We start from the raw sequence: 17,287 nt of genomic DNA, 5'->3' as shown, positions 1-17,287 counted from the left end.
GAATAACAATACTTCCTTTAATTTAGATAAGATAAGAACACTTTATTGGCCATATACAATTTCTTGCTTTAGGAATTTGTCTTTTCGCATACCCCTGCTTGCTCTCCATGAGACACACAGGCACACAGATGGGGAGAGAGAAGCTTGGGGTCAGAGTGCAGGGTCAGCCATTTATACAGTGCCCCTGGAGCAGCTGGGGTTTAGGGCCTTGCTCAGGAGCCCAACGGAGTAGGATTCCTCTGCCGGCTGCGGGATTTGAACCGGCAACCTTCCAGCCACAGGCGCAGATCCTGAGCCACAGAGCCACCGCTCCGCCCATTTAATACCTGGTCTGAGAAATTGCGACTGCAGTTCCCTTTTAACCATACTGGTTGTTGTTACTGTAAAATTACACAAAACCCTGTTTCAGGTAGAGAAAGTAAATCATACAACAGGGAAAAAATAAGAACATGAACCCAGGGATTTCACCACATCTCCAAACAAGTAACTAGGGATTGCACATACTCCATGTCCTGACTGTAACAAAATGCTTACAAAAGTATTCACTCCCTTCCATGATGTCCCATTTTGTTAGACTACAAATTGTATAGATATTTTGGTAAAATGAATACTGTTAAACAGAACTTGAATGGTCAACCTGAACACTTTTTTACAGATGAAAACCGTTAAAAGTCAGCAGAAATTACAATTTGATTCTGAACTTTATGTTAATTGCAGAATTATTCACCCCTTTTCTGTGTGAAACCTTACTTAACGCAGGTGCACAAAATTATTTGGACAAGTCACACAGCTGGCTGAATGGTGCTTCACATGATTTCAGAATAAATACACCTGTTTCTGTAACGTCCCTCATCCAGGTAGTGAACATCAAGCTAAGATTCAACCATGAAGACCAAGGAAATGTCAGAACACCTGAGGGATTTAAAAAGCAACAAAACAGGAAAAGGGAACAAAACATGTCTCAGGCCCTTCATATCTCTGTGGAGCCTGGTGAAGTTGAGCATTAGGACGTGGGAGGCACCCAGACACTGCTTAGGTCAGACTGGAGGAAACTGTGAGGCCAAGGGTGACTTTGAAAAAGCTACAGAGCTCAGGGGCTGAGAAAATGTCACAATCACTACACAAAGCTGGCCTGTATGGAACCGAAGAAGAAAACGTTTTTGAAAGGGATGTGTAACAAAGCATTCATTGTAAAAGTATCCTGCAACCATGTGGCTTTGTAGCAGCACAAGACAAAATTAGAAGTTTCTGGTCTAAATGCAAAGCATTACAATATGTTTGACACAAACAAACACCTAGCTAGCTACGCCCCTCCTGTGCAGTATGGCCTGGTAGCATTACTGTATGTTACACTTCTGCTTCTCATCAGCAGGGACTGGGAAGATTGTGGAGATTGAGGGGAAATTGGATGGTGCACAAGTACAGTACCTCTTAGACTGCTTCAGTCTGCTAAAAACCTGTAACTGGCACAAAGCTTCACCTTTCAGCAGGATGCCGACTCAAAGCCACACGCGTCTGGATTAACAAGAAGAAAGTGAATGTCCTTGAGTGGCCCAGTCTTTAGTCCAGGAGAAGCTCATTGTGGTTTGGGTGTGCTCATTCCCTCACAAGGCAAGGTCAATGCTAACACTTAATTAGCGCTTAACTGGCAGCCCACTGAAGTTCAGCAGGTGTGAGCCTGGTCAGTCCCTGGATGAGAGACCTCCTGGGAAAAACTAAGGTTGCTGCTGGAAGAGGTGTTAGTGGGGCCAGCAGGGGGCGCTCACCCTGCGGTCTATGTGGGTCCTAATGCCCCAGTATAGTGATGGGAACACTATACTGTAAACAGGCGCCGTCCTTCGTATGAGACGTAAATTCGAGGTCCTGACTCTCTGTGGTCATTAAAAATCCCAGGGCGTTTCTCGAAAAGAGTAGGGGTGTAACCCCGGCGTCCTGGCCAAATTTCCCTTTGGCCCTTATCAATCATGGCCTCCTAATAATCCCCCTCTATGAATTGGCTTCATTACTCTGCTCTCCTCCCCACTGATAGCTGGTGTGTGGGGAGAGTATTGGTGCACTATGGCTGCTATCGCATCATCCAGGTGGGGCTGCACACTGGTGGTGGTGGAGGGCATCCCCATTACCTGTAAAGCGCTTTGAGTGGAGTGTTCAGAAAAAAGCGCTATATAAGTGTAAGCAATTATTATTATTATTAATTAATTAATGGTAGAGCCATCATTTTCACACCTGCATCTGCAGCAATTCCTTTCTGTCGGGACAGGCGTCTTCTGGGATGACAATGCCCCGCATCCACAGAGCATGTGTGGTCACCCAGCACAATACTGATGTCATCCATATGTCATAGCCTCCACCTCCACCAAACAATCATGAGCTGACTGGCTTTCTCATGCAAAGCTGCATCACCCCTCCTGCAGAATCCCAGACACTGGTAGACTCGCAACAGGCCGGACTGGCCACATGTAGCAGCACAACCTACTACTAACTGACTTTACATTGGTGTTTTTATCATTTTTCCCCATGATCTGCATTTAAGTTTGAGATTTTTCTTCCTGACATTTTACATCTTTCATGCTTAGAGGTGTTCAAAGGTGTTTTTTCCTTGAGCATTCAAGTTTTGATTAAAAATACATCTTTTACAAAACACACAGACATCACTGCAATGGCAAGTGGGTGAATACTTCTGCACGGAGCTGTGAACTGCATGTAAAGCTAAGATGAGGAGTCCCTGCTCCAGAGGAAAGCCTTACGGTTGCGGCCAGCTCTTCCTTCTCTCTCTTGGCCTCCTCCCGAGCGGCGTCCCGAGCTTGCCCAATCTTCTCCTGCTCGGCCGCCAGCTCCCTCTCCAGATGCTGCCTCTGCCTGGACAGCTCTCTCTGCAGCTGCTCGCACTGCACCAGCGCCTGGAAGGAGCGAGCACTGTCAGCAGAGAGCCCCTCCCCGCCGGGGCCTGGCCAGCGAGGCTGCCGGCCACCGCGATCACTGCAGGAGCACCAAACTGTCCAATATGTGATATTTGTTTTGTTCAAATATCCCTGAAACCCTGAAAAGCAAATCTTTCCAAGAATCTAACCAATAACTCTGTGAACCAAAAAATAAGGTTTCAAAAACTATTCACCGCTCACAGCACTCTATCTACGCTTAATGCATTACATATAAATCATTTGAAGGATTTATACCCTTCCCCAGCACAGATTTGTCCAATGCTTATTTGATTATACACAAAGTAAAAAGAAATAGCAACAAATAATGGTCAAACACTAACAATCCGAACGTGTGCAGTAATTTACTGCTTTTATCGCTCGACTCGTACAGCAATGTCTCCAAAACTCCTGCACCTCCACACCCTCCTCTCTCTAGCTGACAAGCAGTCCAGTGAAGTCTCCAGGCCTTTTCCTGATGGTTTTTGTTTTTAAGACCCTTACAAAGCAGTACGGCACTAAAACGCAAGGCACTGTACCTACAAGGGGTGCTATAGCGAAGACACTTCGTGATTATGACATTTGTGGAAAAAGTCAAGATTCTTAGTTGTGGGGAGGCCTGAGAGCTCTCAGCTTTCACCATTAAAATGTCAGCATTAAACATTTTATTTACCATATGTCACATTTATGTTTTTTAATTATATTTTCAAAATTCAACAAATGTAGGGCCACTCATTTGTGTGTAATGCTATAGGTGCAGGATATAGGTGTTAATGGGTGACTTTACATGGCTGCGTTCACATATTTATTACAGGAGGTGTTGAGTTTCTCCAGGCAGAACGCAGCGCTTTGGAGGAACATAACCCCTGCACTGGACAAGGGCCTGCTGTATACAGTAAACAATGTTCTTCCTCATTGCGTCTGCATATTTATACAGGACTTTCATCCCGGGACTGAGACAAACAAAAGGTTTGAGTAAAAACCCCAGAGACCACTGAACTAACTCCAGAGTGATCCCTCGCTTCCCAGTGTGCCAACTCTGTTTGGCCGGGATTAGAACGCTGCCATGAGCATTAGCATTGACCCTCTCCCTGACCCTGACAAGGCCTTCAGCTCGTGCAGAAGAAGGACAACCTGTCGAGCGATCAGTCCCTAGAGGTCTGTGCTCCCCCTGCCTGCCAGCAGCTCAGTGCAGCACTGCCGCGCACGAGCACAAGCAGGCCAGACAGCCTGCGCTGGCTGCGGACCTTCTGGTTCTGCGGTGTACTCGGTTATCGTCAGCGGCTCCTGCCCCACTCACTGACCCTGGTCTTTTCCAGGTTGGCTTCTTCTGCCATCTCCACAGCCTGCTTGACCTGCTGATAGGCGCTCCACTCCCTCTGCTGCGTTTCACCCTGGCTGGCCCTCAGCGACGACAGGACTGCCAGCAAGTCATCCCTCTCCCTGCCGCAGAGCGACACAAAACAGTCTGATCTGACCCCTCAGTGTGCAACTGCCATAGAAACCACTGGACACCCACGGGGTTCTGCTGGCATGTTTGTGAAATGTAATCCAGGTGTCTTTTACTCTATGGAGTCCATAGCTCCTACTGCAGCTGAAGTAAAGAATTACAAATAACGACTGATTTTAACTCCACACTGGCTCAACGGCTCAACAGCCTGAGCAGACTGTGGTAACAGCTACAGTGCACCTTCACACACAGTTGTGTACTATCCGTGGCTTAAATTCAATTTTTTAATTCAATTTCACTTCACAAAAAAGAGAACACCATCGGTCGGCATCCTGTTTTATTGAAAATACTGCTTTCCACATCGCAGCTGTGATAGATTTATACATAAGGAAATACGTGTGCGTTCTTCAAGCGGACAGCTCGACATTTCAAGATTGTTCGCCTATTTCGACAAATTCATGGACAATAAAGATTCATTCTGTTTAGATATTTTCTAAGGTCTTTTTCTAATCTAAGGTTGCTGCTGGAAGTATTAGTGAGGCCAGCAGAGGGCGCTCACCCTGCAGTCTGTATGGGTCCTAAAGCCCCAGTATAGTGATGTGGACACTATATTGTAAAAAGGCGCCGTCCTTCAAATGAGACGTAAAACTGAGGTCCTGACTCTCTGTGGTCAATAAAAATCCCAGGGTGTAACCATAGTGTCCTGGCCAAATTTGTCTCGGGCCTCTACCAATCATGGCCTCCTAATAATCTCCATCTATGAACTTCATCATCTGCTCTCCTCCCCACTGATAGCCGGTGTGTTGTGAGCGTACTGGCTCATCCAGGTGGGGCTGCACACTGGTGGTGGTGGAGGAGTGTCCCAATTACCTGTTATGTGCTTTGAATGGTGTGTCCAGGGAAGAGCTATATAAGTGTGAGGAATTATCATTAGATTTTAATATTTTGCTATTCTGTGTTGCCACAGCCCTCAGATTACCAAAAGCTTTAATGGATTGTAAGTGTGTACAGTGGACACATTGGAAACTTGTCCGGACTGCCGAAAGCACTCACTTGGTCAGGCGCTCGATGACCTGTGCGTGGAGGTGGGTGTGGGTCTGTGCCAGGACGGCCTCGTGCTGGGCACACTTCAGACACAGCCCGCCCACACGGCTGGCGCCATCAGCCGCCGCCAGGGCCTCCTGGTGTCTCAGCCGGCTCTTCATCTCCTCACCCTCCTTCTGGGACGTCGCCAGCTCCTTCCTGAGAGCAAAGGACATGTGTTCACTCCCATCAAGGCACGGGATAAAATCAAGACATTAGCCCACCCACCAAAACAAAGAGTGCCAAGCTCAGCAGCTGGTGGTGGTTTGCCATGGGCCAGAGGCTGCTGCTGTCTACCAAACGAACCAGTGCTGGTTTTCATTTGATTTTACAGACTGCATTAAACTTCTTGAAATGCATTAAAATCACATCCCGACACCCTTTTCTTGCCAAACATGTATTTGTGATAGAGGTGGAATTCCATGCAAAGACATTTCCTCCTTCTGGATGATCTGCTACTACAAAACAACGTTACAAACTGCCAGCACTAGGTAGTTTAGCGAAGAACTGGACGGTTCCACTGTCACTCACCTCAGTGACACAACATGCGCCTCTAATGTTTCTCTCTGTGCCTGATAGAGCTGCTTCAGTTTGTCCTGATGCAATTAAAAAAAAGATGGAACCTTAGTTGGTAATTATCACAACCTAATAATCAGTAACCATACATCTTAAAAATAATTAATATAACAGTTTCATCTAATACTGCTGGATAGTTTGTTACTCTTAAGAATCTAGAGGCTTTCAGCAAATAAACCAATGACACCGATGTTGTTCTTTACCGAAGTATTCATAACGTCAGCAAAGGCGGCTGCCTGTCGATCAGCTCATGAAAGCTCCAGCTACCCTGTGCAGTGAAGATGGCCACTCAACACTGTTTTCCTGCAGTGCACAGGAGGCTGCCATACAAACCATCTCGCTCTGCCACTTCTGTTCCTCAGCGGGGTGGCTGGGGTCTTGATGAGGCTTCTGCTGGCCGCGAGAGACAGGTCCGGAGTCAAGGCTGCTGTGGACATTCTCCCTGGTGGCCAGGCCTTCAGGAGCAGTTGTCTGAGACACAGAGTAATGGTTAGAGTGATGCCTTTTTCCTTGGTGGGGAAAAAGAAAAGAAAAACTAAATACGCCGATACCGTAGCATCCAAAATGGTATAGTCTTTAAGAGTGTCCTCCACAGTCCGAGACTTCAGCTCTCCAAGCAGCTTCTCGTTTTCAAGAACGACCACTCTGATTCTCTGTTTCAGGCTCAAGAGCTCCTCCTGTGACCAAACAAACATAACTCAGGCCTTTTTCTCACTAGGTGCATATGAAAGTGGTTCAGAGCTCAAATTACAAGCACGACTTCCCAGACAGACCTTGCAAAATCTGACTTCTGCTTCCAGGTGCTGTATGTACTCTGACTGGTTGTGAATAATGGGTACGAGATCCTGAACTGCCGGCAGATCTGCCCCATCTGACTCTGAAGGTCTCTAGTAAACAAAGCAGGAGAGGTGCATTAGTAACTTGTGTTTTTCAGAAGCTGTTGTCAGCCACTCTCTGCCTGCAAAGCCAAAGACAAACACTGCTGCTTGTTCACTTTCCCCATCTACAAAGACATGCACATCATGCTTTTTTTAAATCACTACTCATAACAAAGCCTTTCATTTCTACAGCAAACCTCTCTCTTCAAATCATGTTAAAGGCCTTGAAGCCGTCACATAAGAAAAATACATTTCAGTAAGATATTGGTTTCCACATATTATCATACATTGAGACACAGGAGTTTACACACACTCTCGTTGCTCTGCTACAACACAGAGAGAGCACTGAGAACATCCGTGGCCTTCTCAAACAGCTGTGGAAACTGTGCGTCACGAAGCCACAGCAATGGGATCACTGGCACCACACTCGCATGGGCAGTGACCATTCTCCAGAGGCAGCCATCAAACACTCAAGGACTCTGGGATGGCAGGAATCGATGCAGAATTCACCTCCGGCCACTGAATTCCACGGTAGCCACAGAAAATTACTACCTGCAGCCCGTACCTATAGAAAATCAGCACATGCCCAGAACAAAAAGCTATTTTTCGCTTCATGCAGGTGTGCTACAGCACCAGGAAAGCGCCTCCAGAATGTCTTGTCTAGAACACAGGTCATAAATGAGAGGCCATTTGTCTAATCTAGACCACTAGCTATTGTAGTGAGTAGCTATTTGCTCCAGCAGTTTCTTGAAAGAAGCCAGGGTATCAGGTTCAAACCACAGCTGGGCAGCTAATTCCCACATCCCTTTGCGTAAAGAAATATCTGGCTGCTCTTCTCTGGACCCATTCCAGAACAGCATTACCTTTTCTGTAACATGGTGACCAAAACTGGACACAATATTCTACATGGACCCACAGCATTTACATACAAGTTCTAATGCTGCAAAGATTGTGTAGCTCCCCACCATCCTCCGTGAGGCCAGAAACTGTCCTGAAGTTCATGAAATGGCCTGCTATGCTATCGCACAAAAGCAAACGGACTGTCAGCGCCTTGAAATCGAGGAAATGGAGTAACAGAGAACTGTGTGCTCCACTCCTCTATGAAGAATGAATCAGAATGAAGAACAGAAATTGCAATGACTTGTCATCAAGGCCTGACAGACAAATCTCGAGATTTCAACGTTATTTAGTCGACTGCTGTATAATAAACTATCACAAACATTTATATTTCAAAAATATTACTGGACTGCATTTGAAATAGTTTGACCTGTGTTCAGTGTCAGTATGAACATTATGAATCTTTAGATAATTGTATATAATACACATAGTTTATACAGTATACAGTATTTCTGATCCATTTCAGCTATGCCTGCAGTAACCCAGTGTCTTGTGGGAAATGTAGTTTCTGACATATGGGACTTCATGAAAAGGTCAGAAACAGTATTCCACTGTTTAAATCCAAAATAGCAATTATTAAACGGCAAAGGAACCTAAGCAATTTTAATAGTATTCTTATGTATACAGCAATTAAGACAAGTATTATTTTAAGCCATTTAAGCAGATATAAACATACTGTACCAAATGGGATTTCATGATTATTAGTGGTGTTCAAAAAATGTATTTGTTAATTACATATTACGTAATTAATGAATAGATTAGTTTATGTATTGAAATAGTCTGACATACTCGAAAGATTATTAGAACTTTGGCAGTGAATGTGAAAACTATTTTAGTTGAGAGAAATTATATAGCTCTTTAACAGTGACATAAATGTATCTTATGTGCTGGAGTCGGCTGATATTTCAGTCGAACTCGATACAATATAAGCAAGCTAAGACCTTACACTTCAAACAACGTCTCCTTTCTCTGTACGTTTGTGCTTATTTCAGACATTTTACTTTGTGAGAAGCTGAAAGGATAAACAGGCCTCTTTCTAATGATTTGCAGCATTTAAAATGTTTTAAGGAGAATACTCTTAATGTGAAAAGGCTAAAAATGAGTGAAACATTTTTAAAGAAGCAACAATTATTTCTGTGTCAATGTCTCATAATTCCAATTGTAAAAGTCACATTAGTTCATTGTTCAAAAGTAGATGGTTTAAACTATGCAAATAATAAAAGATAAATGATTAATTTTCCACATAAATCGTTAAAAAGCCGTGATATTGTCTCCGATATTGGTGTTTCCTGGAGGGACCGATCAGCACGCGTGTTGGCAGTGTGCGCCCTCTCGCGATCAGCACCGATATGAGAGCCCATTGGCAGGCAGGCGCTATTGCCCAGTGTGGCGAGTGGCCCATGACATCGCACAGTTCCGCATTGGTCTGAACAGGCCGGCTCGCTTAACACACTGCAAGGGCGGTTCGCAGCTACGCTCTCTGTACCTTGGGGGAAGACTTCTCCCTTGAAGGGGAGGAAGGTAAGGACTCCTTTTCTTGCTTGCGTAGCAGGGATCTTAGCTGATTGACTGCAAAACAAAGAGAACTTTTCGTTAGCGCGATTATATTTTCATTCTGGTGCCCCCATATGCTACTTTTGTGAGAAACAGGCATTTCACATCGCGTGCATGTTGGTACCGATAATGGGCATGTATGGAAATGTATTTTTCGAAATGTATCGTATCCTGGTAAGTGTTCACACTTTTAAAGCATGCAAGAAAGGTTAGAGACAAGAGGGACCCAGTTGGGCAGCTCATTTGTTAGCTACAGCCAATTGCTCATTCATTTCGTCAGAGAAGCCAGGTCAATAGCATTAACAACACGACAAGGTGACATCTTCCAGACCCCCACAGCTGTTCAGGTGAGGACGAGCCTCAAGTTCTCAGTTCAGATTTTTTTTTTAAATCACTACTCATAACAAAGTCTTTCATTTCTACAGCAAACCTCTCTTTTCAAATCATGTTAAAGGCCTTGAAGCCGTCACATAAGAAAAATACATTTCACTAAGATATCAGTTTCCACATATTATCATACATTGAGACACAGGAGTTTACACACACTCTCGTTGCTCTGCTATAAGCACTGAGGCCTTCTCAAACAGCTGTGGAAACTGTGCGTCACGAAGCCACAGCAATGGGATCACTGGCACCACGCTCGCATGGGCAGTGACCGTTCTCCAGAGGCAGCCATCAAACACTCAAGGACTCTGGGATGGCAGGAATCGGTGCAGAATTCACCTCCGGCCACTGAATTCCACGGCAGCCACAGAAAATTACTACCTGCTGTGTGTACAGTACCTGCATGCAGGTGTGCTGCAGCATCAGTGAAGCACCTGTAGAAACACTTGACTGGACACATAAAATGGGCCACAAATGAGAAGCCATTTGTCTCATCTCATGTCCTGTTACTACACTTCCTTGTGGCTTATACTTTTCAAAGCCAGCAGCCATATCACCCTGCAACTCTCCACCGGCAGCCCACTGAAGCTCAGCAGGTGCGAGCCTGGTCAGTACCTGGATGGGAGACCGCCTGGGAAAAACTAAGGTTGCTGCTGGAAGAGGTGTTAGTGGGGCCAGCAGGGGGTGCTCACCCTGCGGTCCATGTGGGTCCTATTGCCCCAGTATAGTGACGGGGACACTATACTGTAAACAGGCATCGTCCTTCGGATGAGACGTAAAACCGAGGTCCTGACTCTTTGTGGTCACTAAAAATCCCAGGGTGTTTCTCGAAAAGAGTAGGGGTGTAACCCCGGCGTCCTGGCCAAATTTCCCATTGGCCTTTACCAATCATGGCCTCCTAATAATCCCCCTCTATGAATTGGCTTCATTACTCTGCTCTCCTCCTCACTGAGGGAGGAGTTCTGGGGAGTGTTCTGGCGCACTATGGCTGCCGTTGCATCATCCAGGTGGGGCTGCACATTGGTGGTGGTGGAGGGGAGACCCCATTACCTGTAAAGCGCTTTGAGTGGAGTGTCCAGAAAAGCGCTATATAAGTGTAAGCAATTATTATTATAAGATCGGTGCAGTAGCTCTTAACAGCATCTGCTCTGTCCAATGCAATCTCTCCAAACCCTGATGCAGACAAACGCCTGCAGGTGGCGTCCTACTAGCAGCTGTTAGTGTGCTGAGCTCAAGCAACGCAACACTGAGGACAACACACTCCTGCACTGAATGAAAGCCGACAACTTTCAAGGTCTGCATCCTGCTGTAAAACACTGTACTTGAACGGTTCTAGCAGATAACATAATGCAATTTTCCAGGACGCCACTTACTTCTTAAGATATTGAAAACAGTCTGAAACTTGCTCTTCAAATGGGAGACTGAAAACATGAGATTTTAAAGAGCTACAAGACTGGCTTATCATTCAGCAGGGTTCAACTAAGTAACTGAGAGCCCAGTGAAAAGCAAAAAAAAACAGAAGGAATTGGGGTTCTTCAGGCCCACAGCTGTGAAGTGAGGAGCTGACCTCGTGTTTTCTCGGAACTGGGGTTTGTCGGGCGTGCGCGGCGTCAGACCGGCCGGCGCGGGCCGTACCTGCGGCGCTGTGCTGCAGCTGGTGCCAGCTGTCCCGGGACCCCGCCTGCTCCGCGCCTCGTCCCGCCGGGCTCCTGGACCCCAGCATGCTCCGCAGCTGCCGGGCGCTCCTGCTGGCTCGGTCTGCGGAGGAACAAGCCGGGTGAGGATGCTCTTGTCCAGGGAAAGACATTTTATTCTATCATTGTATTAGGATTAATGTAAAGAAGCGTACGTTTCAAATTATTTAGAAAAAAAACATTTTCATGCTATTTATATCTAAAAAGATTTTTCATTTTTATACAGTAAGAAAAGGCCTTGCTTGCATTTCCCCAGGGTTTGGCAGCAAAGCCTTTCCAAAGGGATACTCTTCCACTTCTTGAGGAAGGAGCGTGTTCCTGACAGCCCAATCGATACGCTGTATAGGCGAACCGGCAGCGATGGCCGTCAGGCTACACCGCGAACCCATAAATATTTATGTCTGCTGAGTCGCATTGATCTGCCGGAGAGCACGTAAATTATAGAAAGCAGAGACTATAATTGAAGAATATTTAATAAAGTGTAATAAAGTATTTTATCGCTGCACTAAATCAAAAAAAACTCAACTACACCATACGTTTATCGTATCTCTGTAGGACGTAGTAGTACTTATCTCTGTAAGTAGCAGAGGCTAAGCGATATAACGCGTAAAGAAGTGTAGATGTTGCCGGTAAACGTCAACTACTATGCAAGCAATGTAACTATATTTTCAGTTTACAGACACCATTATAAGCATCCCTGTACATCTGGTCATTAGAATCGAGCTGTTCCTCTGCCGGTCACCTCTCAGAGCCTGTTGGTATTGCTCCAGCTCCCCGTCATCTTCGGACTCCACAGTGGGCTTCATGGATTATACAGACCGGCTGGGGGGGCACGAAATTCAAGGGCAGACTTCACACCCGCACTCGCGTTCCCGAGCAGCAGCTCTATTTTATTTACCCTAAATTTTTAACCGAAGAGCCTCAAGCACAGCCAATCGGTGACGCGCCTGCCACTTCCTCAAACTGGCCCCAGGTTTCCTTGGGAATGGTAGTGTTCTTCGCGTGTCAGCCTAACGTCCTCAGGCGGAGAATGGGAAACGCGAAAACTACAACTCCCAGAGGTCCGCCGCGCGTTGCCAGGGAGGCCGCCGCCATGCTGCCCCTAGCTACTGAGCATTCCGTCGGCTTGCCAAAAAGGCGACCCCTCCTCTGCCTTGCTCTTTCCACGATTTCCATAGGTCCCGGCTCGCGTCAATCACCCGCCGTCACGCCTACTCCTCCGCTTCCAGCGGCGCTGATTGGCCAGAAGCACCCTCAGGTTGCGACGTCTGTCCCCGTTCGTGCCAGCGATTGGTCCGTGCCGGCGCCAGTCGGCGTGGAGGCCGCGCCCAGAGGGCCGGGCTGGAGCTGCAGGCGCCTGCGGGCTCCGGCGCCGTTATGCGAGAAGCGGCAGCATTATTGCTGAGCAACCGAGACAAATAGGCGAGCAGCCACATACAGGGGCTGGGCTAGTCTCCGTGCGAGCGCATTGTGTACATACGGCTATAGTGGAGTGGACACACGGATACACTCACAACAGTCCAGAAAAGGGTAAGTAGGAGACTTGGCTTCTTATTTCTAGTAAGGATGCATCGTTAGTTTAACGCTGGCCGGGTTGGCGAGAACAGGGCTCATAATAAAGCACAATGCACGAATACTGAAACGCTCTTCTCCGTCTCCATGTCTGCGGAGCTCGCAGTGGTACAGTCTGGCCGGGACCCCCCCGGCAGGCGGCTCTGCCACACGGGCAGGGGGACCGGGGAGTCTTCTGTCTGCTCGGGGCCGTCCGGTTAGTCCGGTTCTTTCCAGAAACGCGTCCCCGGTGCAGGGGGTGTTCCTGCGCGGCGGTGACACCTCGGCTCTGCTGGGCGAGGGCGAGGGGGGGCGCGGTTAGCCGTCCTCGTGAAGGCGATGGCAGAGAGGCAGGGGCGGATAGGGGTCCCCCCCCCCCCCTCCTCCATGTGCGAGAACCCCACGGTGTCGGGGTGCGGGGAGCTCGGGTGAGGGGGTGCTGGGAGGATGTTGCCGGGATGCACGGCCGCACGAGGCTGCGGGATGAAGGAATGAGCCATTTCCTGCCTGCTCCTGAAGATGTCGGGGGGGGGGGCCGGGAGCGCAGAAAATGGATCCATCTCTTTCAAAAGTGCAGCAAAACAGTGGATAATGTAACGGGAACAGAGACGGGGTCCCGCCAATCCGCTGTCAGCTTTTTTCCTGACTGCCCCCCTCCCCACACGCACACACCCCACTCCCAACATCTGTGGCGCGGGTGGCTGCAGACCGACGTTGGGTTTTTTTTTAAATTGTTTGCCGACGTTACATCTGGTTGGCACAGTACATAATATTTCCGAGGCAGTGAAACGGCGGTTTTGAGCCCGGGCGCTCCTGAGGGAGTGACCCTCTTTCGGGGAACCCCCCCCCTCCCCCGCGCACCCCCGAATAAACGGGCTTTTCCAGGGGACCGTTACTCCAGTCCCGACCCGGTTGGGCGTTCACAGAGTTGGTCTGTGCTCTGGGTGTGAACGAACATGCCCTGTGTATAATGTGCATGGGCGCTGTTGGCTTTGCGGGGTGGCGGGGTACCCCGGTTTCTGTTAGTGTGGCACCAGCAGGCCCGGCTCTGTGCCGAATGGACGCCGTGGCTCTGCTGAGCTCTGCTGTGTGGTGCGGGGCCGCCGAGAGTGCCTCACCCCCACGGAGCTGACACTGGGGTATCGGCTGTCGGAGGTGCGATATCAGCCGATGGCGGAGAGATCCCCTCGCGTTTATCGCCGAAGTGACTGTGGAGTAATCACTGCCAGTGTGTGTGGAAGTCCTGGGTTTGTGCCAGTGCACGTCACAGCCCGCCTCTTCCTCCTCCTCCTCAGTATTTATTTAAGAGAGACGGGATCCGTTAGCAGCCCTGGGCCTATCAGATTGAGGACATCCTCCATATCCTGGCTCTGTCAGGCCAGGAGACACGCAGCGCCGCTTCAGAAGGTGTTAACTACAAGCTGCCCAAACTAAAATGTTTTTAATAATGACATTGTTGTGGCGGATAGTTGGTTTCTGAGTGCAGACATCACAGTTCTACACTGATGAACGTCCTTGGGTTATAACCACAAAAGTCTTTTTTTTTCCATGGCATGTGTATCTCCAGGACAGGACAGAACTGTGTGTGATGTTCAGAAGAGATTTCTTGGGTTTTTTTCTGTTCATGTTTGTTTCTCATAAGCACTGCTCGTCTGACGGATCGATTAGGTCCATCTGCTAAACAACTTGGCCGTGTGGCCAAGGTTTTTTTTATTACAGTTTAAAACATATCTCCGGTCGCTCTCCCCTTGTCGGGGAAGTGAGGGTGAACCTGAAGACTGGTGAAGGTGTGGTGTGTTGCCACTGGTGTGCTGGCGAAGGCTGGCCTGGGTGTATTTTGAGTGCTGTGGAGCTGCAGAAAGCATGGCGCTGCTGAGATGAAAATGCTCCTCCTTGGGCTGGCGAATGGTCTTGCAGCTCTGCTGTATCCTCGTAGATGGAGTCATCCTCCAGCCTGGTGGTTTTGCTGTGACGGAGGAGGCGAACGCGAGAGTTTTTTTCTTGCCGTGCGAGGTTCTGTGGGTCTCGCTCGGCGTGGCAGCGAGAGGCCGGGAAGAGACCAGCGCCGGTCTCCCCCCGCGAGCCGGCCAGCTGCCCTGCTGGACGTCCTGTTTGCAGGAAGAGCAGACCTGGGCTAACGGAGCCTCTGCAGCCGGAATGGGGAGAGCTGGCTCTAGCTCTTCCTGCTCGGTCAGTCCAATCCATCATCGTCACAGCTGCTCGATTCGGGATTATATCACCGAGGTGAACCCAGCGTTCTCTGCGACTTTTTTTTTGAACAGCCACAGTCATTCAGTGTGACCCTCAGGTAGTCACAGTGTGTGAAAGCTGACCTGAAACAGAGCCGTGCAGTGTGCTACACAAACACCGAGCGGTCCTGCCCCTCGCACACTGGTATTTTGGAAGACGACACGGCGCCCTGAATTCATGTGCTCGTTGTGTTTTCGCCAACCTCTCCTGCTCTGGCCGCGTGGCCGTCTCTGTTCTTTCACGGCTGAGACCCGCGCAGCCTGGAGCCCTGGCGCTGGGCAGCAGCAGGCCGGGGGAGCGCCATCTCAGGCGGCCGGAAGTGGGAGGAAATAAAGACGGGCTCCTCAGGTCTGGCGCCCTCACACACGGCCTGCTGCCCGGCCCTCGGAGACGCATGTTGTCTGCACGCGGCAGAGCACGTTTCCTACAGAATCAACACCATTTAAAAAGGAAACCTTGAGGCGAAAATAAGACCTCAGAGGAATCCCGATTACACACAGAAATATCTCTGTTCAACCCAACACTTGAAGATTCTTAATCAGTAAGCTGCTGTGTGTAATCTTGCAGGTCTCTGTAACTGACTGGAAGGAAACGGACTGTAACATTACATGATCATCCAAATGTATGTATTACATAGTCTATAACATAGTGTATACTGGTTGTACAGTAACTCTTTGCAAGGTGCATTGAATTTTGGGCATCTCTGTTTTGTCTGATTGTTTCATCATTAGCCTTTACTGACGAACAGGGGAAAGAATTTAATGGTTAAGTTTTAAGAAAGAAAGGTTACAAGGGACATGAAGTGATTTGGCCCATCTATCCTGATAGTAGCTACTGTAATTGATCCAAGCATGTCTCCTGGCCATTTTGTGGAAGAAGCCAGGGCACCAGATTTAACCACAAGGCTGGCTACCTTGTTCTCCACTCTCGCGACCCTTTGAGTAATGAAGTGCCTCCTGTTGTTGCTTTTAACCCAACTGTCATGCAGTCACCACTTGTTTCCTCTGGTTAATGTTTCAGCGGTGGTCCTGAAGAAGTCCGGTGTGCTGACTTTGTTATTGCTGTTAAGGGTTTTGAATGCTTGAATCTGGTGCCCCTGTAGTTTTTCTTTCTAATGTCGAGGAACAATGATCATTCCTGAGACCTTTTACTGATGAAGTGCTTCAGAACAGCGGTGCTTGGTACAGGTGGGCAAAATTAGCTACGTAATACATTTTTCACGTTTTAATTACCTGTTGTTCTGCCAGAATTGCTAGTTTTAAAGGATGGCCATCCTTTAGAACACTCTGGTCTGCAGGGGCCAGATGAGACCACTGTGCTCTCTTCTTCTGCTGTGTGTGGCGTCGGGTCATCTGCTCCTCTCGTACTTCAGGCTGACAGCGCTGGCATCACACCTCAGGTGCCAAGCTAGCAATGGAAGGTGCTTTTGTGTTGGCCAGACTGGCTTTCGACCGGCCGAAAAACCCTCGTCCGGTTTTGTTTTCAGCCAGTGCTACGCAAAGGGTTAAACACTGCTTTTTGTTTGGCTGCTGTAGTGAAGTATCTGAGGGTGCTTTTGTCTTGAAATTTCGACTGCATTGCACAGCTCTCCAGCTGGTGTTTCCTCAGGATGAAAGTGTGGTAGCAGCAGGGCCTGAAACTAGACAGCTCTTTTCCGACAGTGAAGAAATGGAATGGCTGCTGCAAATCAGACAGCAGGGCAGCTCTGAAGAACTGTAGACTCCATTACCCCCCAAGCTAACAGGGAGACAACAGTGCTATTGTCTTCGTGGTTCTGCTGAGGAACATGACAAAGGAGAGAAAACACATTGGAGGTATTTTCAGTTTCTTCTCTGCTGGGAATGAGGGCTGTTTTTAAATTAACCACTTAAATATAGCCCTTCATTTGCAACAATTTACAAAAATCAGAATAAAGCCAAAAATACTTTTTTTTTTCCTCATCATGGATTCTCTGCACTTAAAATGTTTATCCCACTGCCGTGTGCCCAGCGGAGATTAGGCAAGCTTACACTGTGAATTTTTAATACTTCTGTGGCATGGCTGCACATCATT

General features: G+C 48.1%; 2 protein-coding genes across 2 annotated transcripts in view; one reads left to right on the top strand and one right to left on the bottom strand.

The window, feature by feature from the left end:
- sdccag8 (SHH signaling and ciliogenesis regulator sdccag8) overlaps window positions 1-12,357 on the bottom strand; it is a 61,846-nt gene extending 49,489 nt beyond the window's left edge. The window contains exons 1-10 of the mRNA XM_088933785.1: window positions 12,177-12,357; window positions 11,376-11,498; window positions 9,289-9,371; window positions 6,801-6,914; window positions 6,579-6,704; window positions 6,361-6,498; window positions 5,983-6,047; window positions 5,422-5,610; window positions 4,223-4,361; window positions 2,748-2,900 (exon numbers count right to left, since the gene is read on the bottom strand). Coding sequence (XP_088789911.1) covers window positions 2,748-2,900; window positions 4,223-4,361; window positions 5,422-5,610; window positions 5,983-6,047; window positions 6,361-6,498; window positions 6,579-6,704; window positions 6,801-6,914; window positions 9,289-9,371; window positions 11,376-11,498; window positions 12,177-12,240 — 1,194 coding nt within the window. The 5' untranslated portion in view covers window positions 12,241-12,357. The remainder of the gene's footprint in view (window positions 1-2,747; window positions 2,901-4,222; window positions 4,362-5,421; window positions 5,611-5,982; window positions 6,048-6,360; window positions 6,499-6,578; window positions 6,705-6,800; window positions 6,915-9,288; window positions 9,372-11,375; window positions 11,499-12,176) is intronic.
- A 488-nt stretch (window positions 12,358-12,845) lies between these two features.
- The window catches only part of cep170aa (centrosomal protein 170Aa), a 61,590-nt gene continuing 57,148 nt past the window's right edge, over window positions 12,846-17,287 (top strand). Inside the window, exon 1 of the mRNA XM_088934159.1 lies at window positions 12,846-12,964. The gene's annotated coding sequence lies outside the window, so the exon portion shown is untranslated. The remainder of the gene's footprint in view (window positions 12,965-17,287) is intronic.

This window comes from Atractosteus spatula, chromosome 15 (assembly GCF_055471065.1).
Source record: "Atractosteus spatula isolate fAtrSpa1 chromosome 15, fAtrSpa1.hap1, whole genome shotgun sequence".
Lineage (NCBI taxonomy): Eukaryota > Metazoa > Chordata > Actinopteri > Semionotiformes > Lepisosteidae > Atractosteus > Atractosteus spatula.
Note: the sequence above shows the minus strand (reverse complement) of the source record. Positions and strands in the feature narration are given on the sequence as shown.